The sequence below is a fragment of the Gracilinanus agilis genome, chromosome 2 (genome assembly GCF_016433145.1).
Source record: "Gracilinanus agilis isolate LMUSP501 chromosome 2, AgileGrace, whole genome shotgun sequence".
Taxonomy (NCBI): domain Eukaryota; kingdom Metazoa; phylum Chordata; class Mammalia; order Didelphimorphia; family Didelphidae; genus Gracilinanus; species Gracilinanus agilis.
The window spans coordinates 134,933,477-134,950,438 of NC_058131.1; the positions used below are offsets into that span (position 1 = coordinate 134,933,477).

The 16,962-nt window shown below is 32.8% G+C and overlaps 1 protein-coding gene across 1 annotated transcript in view; it reads left to right on the top strand.

The window, feature by feature from the left end:
- MACROD2 (mono-ADP ribosylhydrolase 2) overlaps positions 1 to 16,962 on the top strand; it is a 2,270,665-nt gene that overhangs the window by 441,751 nt on the left and 1,811,952 nt on the right. The window contains exon 4 of the mRNA XM_044663418.1: positions 2,007 to 2,036. Coding sequence (XP_044519353.1) covers positions 2,007 to 2,036 — 30 coding nt within the window. The remainder of the gene's footprint in view (positions 1 to 2,006; positions 2,037 to 16,962) is intronic.

Sequence of the window (16,962 nt, forward strand, 5' to 3'; positions counted from 1 at the left end):
TAGGCAGAGTTGCTCCCTTCTCCCTCTCCACTGGTCCTGACAACATTTTTTCACATCAATCACCCCGCTGCCCAGCAGCCCAATGGAAGAACACAGGGCACTTGGGTTGCTCCCCTCTCCCTCTCTACACTCACTGAACATTTCTTACTTCACCCACTCCTTCACCCAGCAGCCCAATGGGATTACTTTCTCCCATTCCCTGTGTGAGGTGAGGGGGAAAGGGTACTCCCAGCACTCGGTGGCAAGTTGGGGCATAGCACACAGTCTCTAAAAGGTTCACCATCACTGGCCTAACCTAAACCCTACTTCAGGAGTGGAGGGATCATATGAGATCACTGCTTAGAAGGCACAAGATAAAAGCCATTGTTACTAGGCTGGAAAGGTGGAGCAGGTAAAATCTGTCACATTCTATATGTTGTTGATTAATGCCTGAGAGAGTTATTGGTCCTTTACTTTATTTCCACAGGCATATTTTGTGAGTTTTAAAATGTTTTTTTTTCTTTTAATCATATAAATAGGTACATTTCTTATACTATTGAGTTGTTGGTGCTGGAAATTTGACTGAGATGAAATTATTCATTTCTTCTTAAGAGAAGTCTCTGGGAAAATTAAACAGAAGGAAATTTAATAGAATTAAATGTAACATCTTATACTTGACTTGAAAAATTTTCCGTTTCAGAAGTACAAATGGCAGAGTTGTACCCATCTACCAAGTCCAGTGTTATTTTAGCTCCTGATAAAAAGCATGCAATGTATTTCTTTTTATTTGATGTCTTGAGATTATTAATCATATTATATAAATATTTCATATTATTAAATTAAGTGATATACAGTATCTAAGAAATAGTATAGGAGGCTATGAATTGGTATAACAGGCACAAAGACTTCATTTTTGTTTTTACTTCAATTTTTTAAGAAATTAAAGATAAAATACTTTGAAGAGATCATTTACTGACATAAATAAAAACCCTCCCTCAACTTTTACAATGATGGGCAACCTTTTGAGCTTGGTGTGTCAAAATTCGCCAAAAAACCGAGCATAACTCTGGTGGTCTGTCACTTTGAGGAAAAAAACCCATAATTTTGTGATATTTATATTTTAAGCAACAAAAATGTGTAATTGTAATATATAACTGTATGTAATAAACAAAAATGGGTAAATTAATATAGGTAGAATTGCCATCTGTAGTGCACAGAGTGTCTACACTACACTATAGCAAATGTTTCATCCTCAGCATGTGGCCCCGTACTTCTCTGCATGCGGCCACATGTGGCCACTTGTCATTGAAAATGGCTACGTGTGTCAGTGATGACATGCATGTTATAGGTTTGCCATCACTGACCTAGGAGATAATATTTAATCATCCCTATGACCGAACTATCCATCTCCTTCCATCCAGATTGGTTATGAGTCTCTCCAAACTTGGCTAATTTTGTCTCAGGTCAGAACATTCAGAGTCCATTGTTAGGATGTATCAAATGTCTTCCACCTGGCAAAGCTTGCCCTTGTCTAGCATGACCTTCTAGAATCCACAATCTACTCCACATGAAGAAAAATTTGTAGAATTTTTGGGGGGACCTTTTGTTTTTGATATTTAAAAATAAATTTCTTAAAAATTCAATAAACCTAAGACTTTTAGTGTCAAGAATTCTTATTTTGAAGTGTCTTGAGGTTATAAAGTTTACATTATTTGAAATGATCAGCATTATACTTTTAAGATTTATTATCTTTAGAAATCATAATTGTCTAAGTAGCATTATCTGAAAAATGAAAATATTGAAGATTAATTTGGCTAAAAAAAGAGATTCAAGAGTTTTAAAAGTATACTTAATTTTCAAAAACAGTAGTCATTTGGGGAAAAGGAGAAAAAGTGTCAATGTGTATATTTATAGAAATATAGAATTATTGTGTATGAATATATATAATTTACTCAATTCCAGTATTTTTTGCATTATCATGATTTGAATTGGTTGTATTTACTGTCATTATTATTTTTTTCTAACAGCAAATGCCAGCCTTCTTGGAGGAGGAGGGGGTAAGTCTGACATCATTGAACTCAGAATAGATTCACAATAAACCAAATCCAAAAGATTTAGTCACTTCTGTGATCATTTTGGCAAGATCAATTTGACTATAGTCATTATCTACAAAATGATAGCATTATATAAAATAACTTGTAGTTTATAGTATGATTTTTATCATTTTATTTTTTACTGCTTTCTAAATCTTTGGGTCATATGTTTTTCCTATTAAACTAATTTTTTCTTTTGACATAAGGTATACTAGCTACAAACTAATGTGACAAATATTTAAGTAGATGTCACTTTAATATAAACTAAAGAACAATAATATATTTGGATGGTATTATTTTTGAAATGTTATTCTTCTGTTTTTTTCTGTCCCTTGTAGCACTGAGATTACCATGACAGTCACCCAATATGAAAAATGAAAAATAATTTAGTATTGGCATGTTTTTTGTTGTATACACCTCTCTGGAAGAAAATAGGGAGAGGTCAAAGTAAGATAAAGATGAAAGAAATTTCCATGCTAGAAATTCCCTGTTAATGAAGCAATTCTTGCTTTATCTTAGTTGCAGATTAAAATATTTGATAATCACAGATTTTATAGTCTTATGAATGAAGCAAATATGATGGCAGGCCTGGCTCTCATCCTCAGTATCTTTATAGTCTTACGAATAAGGCCCCATTTAGCTTCACTTGCAAGCTAAACTCTACCTCAAACTGTGGATCAATCTAGGTTCTAAAAAGGAGAATTATAAAGACATATAAGTAAGTGCCCAACATCAAATGAGTTTTACAAATCTTGAGCTCTACTTTGTCATATTGGATTTAAGTTTGTTACTTGTGACTAAGCCTCCATTTTATAGTCTAGTTCCAATAACTATGTTTTAGTGTTTTAATTCTAAATTCATGATTTAGTTTCATTTTTAGTAGCTTAGTTCTTCAAGGAAAGGGATCCTATTTAATTTCTAGCTAACCATCCTAGAGTTCTGAGTCTGTTAAATACTTTGGTTTTTATTACCTGCTTTCAGATCTCCCTAATGCCATGTTTTGTTTTCCTGTTGACACATCCACCTATTTCACCTATACTTGGAGCTCCTTCCTATTAAATGATTTCCTTTCTAAATTCTTAATGCTTTCTGCTGAAATTCCAGTGGTGACATAAATTCTCTGGGAGCTTGTATGTCTTACAATGCCAATGGCTGTGAAATGTAATAAAAGAAAATTATGTTTCTACAGTATCAAGAGTGATGTCAATGAAAACATGTAGAAATATGTTGTTATTATTTTCAAATAAATATTAAATAGTGACATATGTGCCTCAAGTTTTTTAATCATATTGCTCCATAGGTATTTAATTAGAAGCTTCTATATTATTATTATTATTATTTTGAAAATAAAGTGCAATTTTATTTACATAAAAGGGAAACACATTGTCTACGTAAGCATATCATAGATTTCTAAGAATACAAAGTGACAAGGAAGTCTGGTTTCTTATTTCCCTCTATAGTAACAAAAGAAACATTGAAAAGAAACAACATTTTTACATATTATGTCAGTAAAATCAAAATTCAACATAAAATTAACAAAAGAAGTAAGAACTGAATACTAAAAAAAGTTATGCAGAAACACTTTTAGAAGTAGTCAGAAATGACCAAAAAATACAAAGAAATCCAATTAAAAGGATAAAAGACACTCTCAAGGAATTAAAAGAAGTGCTGAAATGATGTTTTTTTAAAAAAATGAGAAAAGGGGGCAGCTGGATGTCTCAGTGGATTGAGAGCCAGGCCTAGAGATGGGAGGTCCTAGGTTCAAATCTGTCCTCAAACACTTCCCAGCTGTGTGACCCTGGGCAAGTCACTTAACCCCCATTGCCTAGCCCTTAGCACTCTTCTTCCTTGAAACCAATGCATAGCATTGATTCTAAGATGGAAGGTAAGAGTTTAAAATAATTTTTTTAAGGAATGAGAAAGAGAAGTGAATAAAGCCCAAACATCTTGGGAATATTATTTTACAAAACTGAATGTTAATTAAAATGTTCTGAAGTTGATGATGGACCTAAATAAACTAGAGACTAGCATAAAGAATCTGAAAATATCAATGAATATGACTCAAAGCCAGATTAATATAGTAGAAAATAGAATGTCATAGAGTGCACTTTTATTGAAAATAATCCTAGAAAATTGAATAATTAAAAAAATAACATGAATCAAGGAGCAGTCATCTGAATATGTTAGTTTTGAGTAAGGATAATAGGAGAAAAATTTTTCCATATTATTAAGATTGTTGAAAAAAGTAAAGAAAAGAATATGATCACCATACTTCAGAAATTGTTAAAGAAAACCTTCTAGAACTTGTTAAAATAAATATTTTACAAATGCAAAAAAGAAAAGTTCAAAATTCAGTACACTTAGGAATATCATATTTAGACTTCAAATTATAAGTAATTATAAAGAAAATGTACTTTCAAACAATGAGAAGAAAAACATACCTTGATAATTCAAAGTCATTCCCTGCTTTTATAATAATAAAATCAAGTTAGTCATTTATTTTAACATTACACAAATTTTAAAGTAATGAAAATCACATTTCTCATATCAATACATATAAAAGAAAAAATATTAAAAACTTAAAAGTAAAGATTTCATAATAATTTAAGAAAACCATAACTGAAGAAAAAATATAGCCTCATCCCCTACTCAGCTTACCACTCTAAAAAATGGATTTGTATGCAAATTAATAAGTAACATTTTAAATTAAATATTTGCTATCATAAAACAAGATCAAACATTCAATCATAAAATATTTTAGTCCTTTTTATGTGCCAAACACTGTTAAGTGCTAGGAACTCAAAGACAAAATTTAAACAGTCCCCTCTCCCTACAGTGTGCATATCTTAATGAGAGAGACTATAGGGGTCTCCATGGGTAGATACAAAACCTACACAAAATAAAGATTTAATAATCTTGTAGAGGAAGATATCAACAGATGTGATGACTGTAAAAAGCCTCATGAAGAAGATAGTTCATGAACTAAAATTTAAGCTATAACATATTCTTTATTATTTCTTGAAATATGGTATCTAATTTTTGTGGTGGAGGTGGTTCTCAGGTATTCTAACAATTGTTACATGATCTCTTCTTAACATGTTTTCTAGGTCCTTTTTAGTTGGAGACAATTTTTTCTTCTGTTATTTTTCAATCCTTTAATTTTGTTCCCATATTTCTTATTTCATGGATTTACTGATTTCTCTTATCCATTCCAAATTTTCATAGAATCTATAATATGGACGATGTTTTGTACTTCTCATACTTAGCTATTTATCCTCCAAATTCTCATCTTTAGACATCCCATTTAACCTACCTCTTTTTAGAAATTCTAAAAGACTCTTTGACCAAGCCATACTTTTAGCTGAAGGTCTGCCTGAACTCACTTTGGAATTATTCTATATTTGGAGTTATTCTAGGCCTAAGGGATAAAAATAATTATGTACATATTTTTTTACCAATATCTCCTATTTATTATTATTTACATCTCTATTTCCAGAAACTGAACTTTTTGCTAGGGTTAGGCTCCCACTCCCACTGTTCTTGTACACTTGGATGAGTTAATGGACTATTATTTGGTCCCAATATATATTTTCTAAGGTCCTTCTGATGACCCTCACTTTTTCTGGTTTCTGTTATGCTGACAGTTCCGAACCTAACCTGTATCCTTCAGGATACAAACACTGATTATTTAAGATTTTCCTGTGTAGCTCATATCAACTTTGTGAAAAAATGTTATAGTCCGTAGGATTTGCAGAAACCTTTTTGGTAGGAGCTCTGCCTTCTAGCCCTAGAGTTCTCTCAAGCAGGAGCTTAACTTAACTGCTTTACTTCCTCCTCCCTATTAAATTCCAGTCTCTTTGTCCCTGGGTATTAAATGAAGCATGACTGCCTTGGAGCTTTCTTAACCCTTTGAGATTGTCTAAGCTGAATGGTGTCAAGAATTTACCTGGCTTGACCTGGCTCCTTTTTCTGGACCCCTCCTTAGAGCTTGTAGAGCCTTTTTTCCCCAAACATCAACATTCTGGTTCATTGAACTTGTTTGCATTTCCTGCTCCCTTCTTGAAGTTTCTGGGTCTTTTTAAAGAGGGCAGCCACCAGTAGGAAAATGGTGATGACCTCCAGGGAGAGGTTCACCCACAGGAAAGGTTTTAGGGTCGTGTTCCAGGAAGATGTCTTTTTTTTTTTTTTTTGGCTGACCTAAGCAAGAATTTATTTAATATGATTTCTCACTTTCTTTCTTGACCAGTCTAGCATTTTTTTTGTTTTTGTTTGTTTTACATTTTCTAGAATGCATGCATTGGAATTCCATTACTTTGTTCCTCTTCACTCAACCATTTATTTATTTATTCTTTTTTTATAAAACCCTTACCTTTTGTCCAGGAGTCAATACTGTGTATTGGCTCCAGGGCAGAAGAGTGGTAAGGAAGGGCTAGGCAATGGGAGTTAAGTGACTTGCCCAGAGTCACACAGCTCTGAAGTGTCTGAGGGTGTTTTTGAACCTAGGGCCTCCCATCTCTAGGCCTGGCTCTCAGTCCATGAGCCAACCAGCTGCCCCCCACTCAGCTATTTTTAACAGAAGATTCTACGTTCCCCATACTTTTTTTGTGGAAGTGGAAACCATAGTGTGACAGTACTGGTAATGTTGTACTTCTTTATATGTCAATTTCATAAACTTTTTATTTCTTTTTTTATTCTCCATTATAAGAGATAACTCTGGAAAGAGGTGGAATAAACTGGGAAATATAGTGAAATAAAAACAAAGATATCAGTAAAGTTTATATTAAAAGTAACTAAACTTTAACGGCATAGTTTCCATCTGAAAATGCTGTTCAAAACTATCACATTTATATATTACATACAAGTAGACTTTCTAAAGAAGAAAAAATGGGTGCAATAAACTATATTGATGTAATTTTAAAAATATAGATCAAATTATTTAAGCAAAATAAATAATAAAAACTGTTAAATTTCTATTTTAAATCCTAAACCATCCATGCTATTTCAGAAGCACCTGTATTTTTTTCAGAGTATATAATTTTTTCAGTAGTATTAAAACATAAGCTTGTTCTTCTGGTATTTTTTTGCCAAATTATATACTTTACTTTCCTCTCTTAGAAGTGTTGATTTTGCAAATTAGTTATATGATATAGTTTCATATTTAAAAAAATTAAAATGAAGAATATAGTTGTTTCAATGTTAAATAATAAATTAAATCTATTTAAGGGGCCAGAGAGTACTTTCACAGCCTATTATGAATATTTATTTTCATTAGAATATTAGAATTTTATTCATTTGTAAATTACTCAAGAAATATTTGTGTTTATGTACATATGTGCACATATGTAGTATGTAGGTGTATATATTGTATTTTAGATGAAGATATAATATTTTAAAATATTTAGATTAGAGAAATAGATGCATATTTTGAAGTCCTTAATTAAAAAGAAGATTAAAAGCAGTAACTGAGTAACTCAAGTGATCCCAGGGTCACACAGCTAGGAAGTGTCTGAGGTTGGATTTGAACCCAGGACCTCCCATCTCTTTGCTTGGCTCTCAGTCCACTGGGGCCTTGCATATTCTTTACTGATTATGTGAAAATATTGACAGGAATCACTGTAGAAAAGAAAGTATTCCTATATTATTGGAATAATAGGCTGTAAGGTTTCATTTTATTAACTGATTGATAGTCTTTTGAATCTTAGAAAAATTCTTTCAGTGATATTAGTGAAATATGAGATGGTAATTATCAGATCAGTATATGAATTATTTTAATTCTCTTTATTTTGCCAATTATCTCTTTTTTTGTTGGCCTGATTGGATGTCCTTATGAATGTTCTTCAAGGAAATAATTGTTTGATGGGCTAGATGACTTGAAAATAATTTTGATTTTTTTGCACACAGAAATAATCAAAACCATAGCAAGTATTATTTTTATGTTCTTGGAAGTGCTATTTTTTTCTTATTTCATTTAATTATAAGTAGAATGTGAAATTTCAAATAATATCAGAATATGAAAAATTTTATTATGCATCTTGATGCTTGGCATTCTGTTTTCCTTCTTAAAAAATTATGCGCCAAGAAAATATTTGTCCTTTATGAAGTAGACCTAAATCAGTATCTTTGTTCATCTTTTTTTTTTATGATTACTTTTCTTTCTTTCTTTCTTTTTTTTTTTTTTTTACCCTTGTACTTTGGTGTATTGTCTCATAGGTGGAAGATTGGTAAGGGTGGGCAATGGGGGTCAAGTGACTTGCCCAGGGTCACACTTTTTTTTTTTTTTTTAGGCCGGGTTTGAACCTAGGACCTCCCGTCTCTAGGCCTGGCTCTCACTCCACTGAGCTACCCAGCTGCCCCTATGATTACTTTTCTAGGGAAAATAATGTGAAATATTTTATCTCTTTGGTTAGAAGGTTAGTATTTTGATTCTTTGAATCGTAGTGAATGAGAACATAAATCACTGTAGTTATGTGTATAAAATTATGCCATTTTAAATTTTGGTGAAGAATATTTAAATAGTCCATCTCCATGTTAGATGTGACTCATAGAGATAAGCATATTAGGAGCTCATATGTATTGGCACATGAATAGATTGATAATAATTATCTGATGGCAATTTACCTCTTATCTACATACATTTTTAAGTCACAGAAGATGCAAGAAACAAAACACAGCACTTACATAACCAAAGACTCATGAAAGCTAGTATGATTTGATTTAATCTTGACACTAGAATTTGGCTATAAAATAAGTTTACACATTTTTATTTGGAAAAGTTAATATTTTTACAAGCTTTTGAAAGAACACTTTTAATAGATCAATCACTAAAATATATTTTTTTCATCAAATGCCTTTTTTTAAACCCTTATCTTCCATCTTGGAATCACTATGTATTGGTTCTAAGGCAGAAGAGCAGTAAGGGCTAGGCAATGGGGTTTGTCACTTGCCCAGTTAGGAAGTGTGTCAGGTCATATTTGAATCTACTACCTCCTGTCTCTAGTCCTGGCTCTCTGCCCACTGAGCCACCCAGCAACCCTCTATCAAATGCCTTTTTTCATTAGTCTATTCATTCCTCTGTGTATTCAAGATGATAGGCCAAAATCATAAACTTCTTCATTACTAGGATAAACCATAATTGCAGCATATACATTCACCATTATTGATTATATATCCTCTAAGTTTTCTTATCCTATTTGATCTGTCTTTTTCATAAATCTTTCCATAATCTGTAATTAACTCAATTAAAAGGAGAATTTTCTGTAAGTCTTTTAACATTTCTTGTATACTAATAAAATATTTAGTCTACCAGTTACTTTGCCTTTGATCTCATTTTGTCATCCTCCAAACTATTTTTTCAGTCTTACATCTACTGGATAAATTCATATTCACTTAATAAATTATATAATCCTGTAATAGTAGAGTTCAAAGTGATTTCACTGACCATATTTTCTAACTCATAAAGAATTTCCTCTATAAAATATTGAACCAGTGATTCTAGTTGATGACTTTAAATGGAAGTAAACTCACTACCTCTGGAGATAATCCATTTCAAATTGTTGTATGTCTAATTATTAGGGAGTTTTCACTTTCATAAAGTTAAAATCGGCCAATTTGAAGCTTACATTCATTATAACTAGTTTTTCCCTTTGGAGCCAAAGGAAACAAATTCAACCCTTTCCCACATGTCAGCTGGTATTTAGTCTGTCTTATAACCAATGAACTTCTATCTATAAAGATAGTTATCATCTATACCACTGAGTCTTTTTGAAAGCTGACTAACCTAAATTAAATTAACTGAATCTCAACTGTCATAAATTTGAGGCCATTTTCTACCCTGGTTGCCTTTCCTCTGGATAGTCTCCAATTTTTCATTGTCCTTCCCAAAATATGGTGAATAAAATTGAACAAAATACTTCAGATGTATCTTGACCAGGTCAGAGTACAGACGGTCTATTACGTCTTTAATGGGTTTTATGTGGGTTTTAATAGGTTCTATACCTCATTAATGGGCTTTATTTTTTAATGCTTTATTATACTGTTGACTCATACTGAGTTTTCATTTGACTAAAATTCCCAGATCTTCTTTAGACACACTTTTAATTCTTCTAAGATTACAATGTTTCATGATTCATAGCCAAATAGAATCACCAGGACAATTGTGGTCTTGAAAATTATCATTTTATGAGGAAGATTCCAAGGTCATTGAAAGTATTATTTAATTACTTATATAATCATGGAATTTCAGTGTCAGTCAAAACCTCAGAGGTTATCTTATCCAAATTACATCTGACTAGGAATTCCTTCTACAAAATTTTTAATAAATGGTCATTCATGCTGTGCTAGAATATGTTCAGTATTTGGAAATTAACTACCTATCAGTAGCCAATTCTACCTTAATATAGCTAGTCATTAGGAAGAAATTCCTGATATCAAGTTTCAATTTCCCTTTCTGCAGTTCTAATCCATTGTTTTCTAATCTGCAATTTAAAAGTATTCAGAAACTTAATCTTTCATCTTCATGATATCTCTTCACAATTTTTAAAGAAAGCTAACATATCCCTCCTAATCCTTATCCTTCACCTAAAACACTGATAATGCTTTCAATCGATTTTCATATGATGTGTTCTCTGCTGTCTTCATGATTATGCCAACCATATTTTGGTTGTTTGCCAACATGTCCTATCTCCTAAAATATTGTGACCAAAGGTTAATTCAGTAATGCTTGTATAGTTTTACCAGGTCCTAGTAAGTTGCCTAACTCTCTTGAACATGGAATTCATGTAGTCTGTGATAATGTTAACTTTTTGCCTTCCATTCCACATTGTTGCTGATTGTTGTTCATCATAAGATGAGATGTATGTCTAAAATGTAATTTTGATGGTTGAAGTTTTTTTCAACAAGAACAAGACAGATAAAAGAGAAAAGAGGATTATGCATCACTAAATTAAAATACATATTCATTTGAAGAAATCTAACGTTTCAAAGCTAGAATCTTAATAATTAGAATATGAGTGAAGACCAATGGAAGTAGAAAAAGAATGATTTTGGCACTGGAGCATACTAAAGACCTGGATAGAAAGGGGGAAGTATATGAAGAGTTCAAAAAAGTAGATTACAAGCTCTGGTACATAACATGTAATAGTGAAATGGGGAACTTCAACTATCTGAACATATGATGGAGCTGTCTGTCAGAATCTAAGCAGCTAATAATATATTGCCTAAGTGATGTCTTCCTTAAAAGTAGTATAAGTAACAAGGAAAAATCATATTTTCACCTGATTCTAATAAAGAATGAGAAATAATGAAAACTTTAGGAAGAGATGACTCTTACATCTTACACAAAGATTTGTGGTAGAGAAGAAGAGAAAACTGGTCTCAAAAAACTGTATATCAAGAGTTTCCTCTTGCCCCTTTTGCATCATCTTCTATTTCTCAGATATTTTCCCTCAGCATCATCTAGTACATTATTGTATATGAGGAAGATGTATCTCTTCTCTTTATTGACAAGCCTCTATACACATATTCTTTTTTTTTTTTTAAATCAATCTTTATTTTTTTTAACCCTTGTACTTTGGTGTATTGTCTCATAGGTAGAAGATTGGTAAGGGTGGGCAATGGGGGTCAAGTGACTTGCCCAGGGTCACACAGCTGGGAAGTGGCTGAGGCCGGGTTTGAACCTAGGACCTCCTGTCTCTAGGCCTGACTCTCACTCCACTGAGCTACCCAGCTGCCCCCTATACACATATTCTTGCTTTCATCCTATCCCATATTTTCCAGAAGATTGTGCCCACTATCATTCTCATTTTCTTTCTAAACTTCAGTCTCTTCCTTTTGTAAGAAATTAAATTTAGGGCTTGACTAAATATGAGAATTCTAAGGTAATATTGTGGTTGCTCATTTAAAATATTATAGTTCAAGTCAAAATGACTTTAAGTAGCATTTATTTACAAAGAGATAGAAAGAGTGAAAGTAGAGAAATGTAAGAAGAGGGTAGAGAAAATGTCCATCTTATCACACTAAATGTTGCTACAGTGTCTGACTCAGCCCCAGCAGGGCATGTTAACTCTCAGCCAGAGGACCTGGTGGTGTCTTATGCAACGGTTCCACCTACGCAACCTCCTCCAAGAAGGGAAGGCCTCTCCAGAACTAATCTGTCCAGAAGCCAGGAAAGGAAGGCCAGATACTCATTCACCTAAGACAAAGTCCAAAGGAGAAGATCCAGGAGCAGTCCTTCTCCAAGAAGCAGTCCCCAAAGTCAAGGTTCAAGCCAAAGGTCAAGTCCAAAGCTACCTCCAAAAGCCACCTCCAAAAGCCAAGTCACCAGGAGAAGCTCCCCCCAGACAGGAAGTTCAGGACTTTTTATAATTCTTTTTCCACATCACTTCCTGTCCCTTCCTCCACTTTATAGGAACCAATTACAGTCTTTCATTTTTCTTAGCACTGCCCAAGGGCTGGTTCTTGGCCTCTGGAGTTGTCACTCACTTTAGTAAAGTGAATTGGGAACTCCCTTACTTAGTGTTAAGTAGGGGTGTTTAAATCTTTGGTTGATTAATTTTAAAATTGCTGATAGATAGACAAGGAAAGTTTGATTCACTCTTCACACTTTCTACTGGTCCTTTTCCTAATCTTTACTAATATTCCCACTTCTTATGTGAATACAACTACAAAACACTTTTCAGACAAATAAAACTAGCTCTAAACAATTGGAAAAATATTAATTTTTCATGGTTAGTATGAGCTAATATAATAAAAATGACAATCCTACCCAAACTAATTTACTTATTCCATGTCATACCTATCAAACTACCAAAGAACTTTATTATAGAATTAGAAAAAAATATAGCAAAGTTCATCTGGAAGAACAAAAGATCAAGAATACCATGGGCACTAATGAAAAAAAATATGTGAAGGATGGAGGTCTAGCAGTACCAGACCTCAAACTGTACTATTAAGTGGTGATCATTAAAACAGTATGGTAATGTCTAAGAAACAGAAGGGTAGATCAGTGGAATAGACTTGGGGTAAATGACCTCATCAAGATAGTGTTCAATAAACTCAAAGATCCCAACTTTTGGAACAAGAATCCACTATTTGACAAAAACTTCTGGGAAAATTGGAAAATAGTATGGGAGAGATTAGGTTTAGATCAACATCTCACACCCTACACCAAGATAGATTCAGCATGGGTAAATAACCTAAATATAAAGAATTTTGGTTTTAAAAGATTGCTCTATTGCAAAAATGAATAATATGGAAATAAATATAAGTGATAATATTTGTATAACTCAGTAGAAGTTCTTATTGTATCCAGGAGAGAGAGGGAAGAGGGAAGAGAAAGAAAATGAATTATGGAAGCATGGAAAAATATTATAAAAAACCAAATATTCCCATTTTTCACTAATCGTGAAAAAATCCTCTCTTGATGTGACCATCTCGCCTAGCTATAATCCTCTATCATTCCTTTTCTGCTCAGTTAAATTACTTGAGAAAATTGTCTTCACTCAGTGCCTCCACTTTATTTCCTTTCATTCTCTTCTAAACTTTCTACAAACTACCTTCCAACTTAATTGTTCAACTGAAACTATTCTCTCTAATATTTCCCTTTTTTTAAAACCTTTACCTTCCCTCTTAGAATCAACACTATATATTGGTTTCAAGGCAGAAGAACAATAAGGGGTAGGCAATGTGCATTAAGTGAATTGTCCAGAGTCACATAGTTGGGAAGTATCTGAAACCAGATTTGAACCTAGGACCTCCTGACTCTAGGCTGGGCTCTCAATACACTGAGCTGCCCAACTGCCCCCCTCTCTAACGTTTCTAATAATTTTTCCACTGCTAAATTTGATTGCCTTTTTTCAAACCTTATCCTTGATATTTCTGTTGCTTATGACAATGTTGATCACCTCTTTCTCCTGAATATTACATTCTCTCTACGTTTTTAATATCACTGATCCTACCTGGTTCTCTTCCTTTCTGTCACACAACTCATCAAAATCTTTTGCTCTCTCTTCATCCAGATCCTGGTCATTAATGGGGTGGCTCTCACATACTTTGTCCTGAGTCCTCTTCTCTTTTCTGGATATATTTTTCTTGCTGATCTAATCAATTCCTACATATTCAATTATCATCTCTCTTAAGATAATTCTGTATCTTTAGTTCTGGTTTCTCTCTTATTATTTTATCATACATTACTAATTGCCATTATGATATCTTGACCTGATGTTCTGTAGCTACCTCAATCTCAATATTCCCCAAATAGAACTCAATAACTTTATTGGCAAGCCCTCCTCAATTTTTGACTTTTCCATTAGTAAAACTCTAGATCTTTTTCACAACAAATGCCATCTAGTAACCCCACTCCCATGTCATCTATTTGTTCAAATAATAATAAATATGTATCAGAATTTATTTATCATCATTGAGTGTAGTATTATGGATAGTGAGCTAACCTCAAAGTCAAGACCTCAATTCAAAACCCATATTGGCCACATACTGGCCATGTGAGAGGTTGTTTAACCTCTCAGTGACCATAGGCAATTCTGTAAGGCTATTAGTTGAAGAGATGGTGCTTATCTGTGTTTGTAGATGATTTTCCTTGCTGGAAGATACCTAAATCAGATGAAAGTACAAGTTTGATGAAAATTTAAAATAATATTCTTTTATTCAGGTTAGCCTGACTCAAACTAGCCTGAGATTTTAAGGGTTTATTATTCTATCAGTTAATTTGCTGGTTATCCTTCCAAATGTTTGACTTCTATACATTTTTTGAACTTATTCTCTATATCTTTAATTAAGTAATTGATAAAGATGTTTAGTATTTCATTGACAAAGACTGATGCTTTGAGACATTGCACTAGAAATGTCACTGTTTATATTAACATATTAATATATGCTATCTGTGTCCAACTTTGTTATCCACCAACAAAAATCAACTAGTCCATATCTTTCCTCATTTTCCATAAGAGGAGCATAGCCATCTTTTTTTAACTGCTGCTATAATATAGAATTCCATGTATACAGCATTTCTTGATAGCAGTCAAGCAATCTTATAAAGGAAAAGTGATCATAATCAATCTTTAAGTAGCCATGTTGGCTTTTATTGATCACCTCTTCCATTTACACATGATTATTAACCAATACTTTATTAATTTTTGAAACTGATAAAATGCCCTTTGATTCTACTATAAGTACACCTAAAGTACCCATCAAAAGGAAGCTGGATGACATCATTACAAAAGCACTTTTGACATGTTGATGTGTTTTTATTAATTGTTTTCTAACATTTTGCAAACATTTTCTCTCCCTACCTACCATCACTATTATCAAGATGACAGGTGACATGATATAGATTGTATATGCCATCATACAATATATATTTTTGGGTTCATCATGTTATGGAAGAAGACATATCACTTTAACAAAAATCCATGGAGGAAATAAAGTAAAGAATGGTATACGTCAATCTAAGTTGAGACTTCATCAATTCCTGCTATGGCAATGGATATCCTTTCCTATAGTGAGTCCCTAGAGTTTGTCCTGGATCCTTCTGTTACTGAAATTAGTTAATTGATTCACAGTTGATCATTGAATATTATTGCTCTTATTATCTACATTGGTCTTCTATTTCTGATCACTTCACTTTTCATCACTCATACAAAATTTTAAAGGGTTGCTTATGTGTGTGTGTGACTCTCTTATTCACTATTTCTTATGATGCAACAGTATTCCATTATAATCATATGCCACAACCTTTTTAGCCATTCCCCAACTGATGAATAACCCTTCCATTTCTAGTTCTTTGCCACTACTTAAAAAACTACTAAAAATATTTTTGTATAAGTAGGTCTTTTCTTCCTATCTTTGATTTCTTTGAGATACAGATATGATAGTGCTATTGCTGGATCATAAGGTATGCACCATTGAATGATACTTTGGGCATGGTTCAAGATTTCTCTCTACACTAGTTGTATCAATTCACAGATCTACCAAAAATGTATTGCTGTTCCTGTTTTACCACATCCCCTCCAACAATCATTATTTTCCTTTTTTTTTGGCCATATTAACTATTCTGATAGGTGTAAGCTGGTTCCAGAGAGTGTTTTAATTTGCATTTCTCTAATTAATAGAGATTTGAAACATTTCATAAGGCTACAGCTAGTTTTAATTTCACTATTCATATCCCTTGACCATTTGCCATTTGGGAAATGATATGTGTTCTTATAAATTTGACTCAGTTCTCAATATATTTGAGAATTGAGACCTTTGTTAGAGACACTTGATATAAAATGTTTTTCTTTGTTGTTTCTCTTCTAATGTTGGTCATGTTAGATGTGTGTGTGTGTGTGTGTGTGTGTGTGTGTGCAAAAGCTTTTTGATTTAATGGAGTCAAAGTTATCTCCTTTATGCTACATAATGTTCTCTATGTCTTTAGACATATTTATCCCCTTATCCAAAAATCTGACAGATAAGCTATTCTGTGCTCCCCTAATTTATTTATAGTATCCCCCTTTATTTCTAAACTGTGTATCCATTTTGACTTTCCCTTAGCATTTGGCATGAGGTTTTGGTCTGTTCCTAGTTTCTGATGTATTTTCTACTTTCCTAGCTGCTTTTTTCAAAAAGTGAGTTTTCCTGACAAAAACTACCACTACGTTCATATGGTCATTTACAAGGCATTTTGAGTGCCTACTCTATTCCATTGATCCACTACTATATTTCTTAACCAGTACCAGTTTGTTTTGATGATTGTCCCTTTATAATATGTTGAGATCCATTACAAATAAACTGCCTTCATTCATATTTTTTCATTACTTCCTTTGATATTCTTGACCTTTTGTTATTTGAGAAGAATTTTATTATTATTTTTCTAGGTCTATGAAATAAATTTTGGATA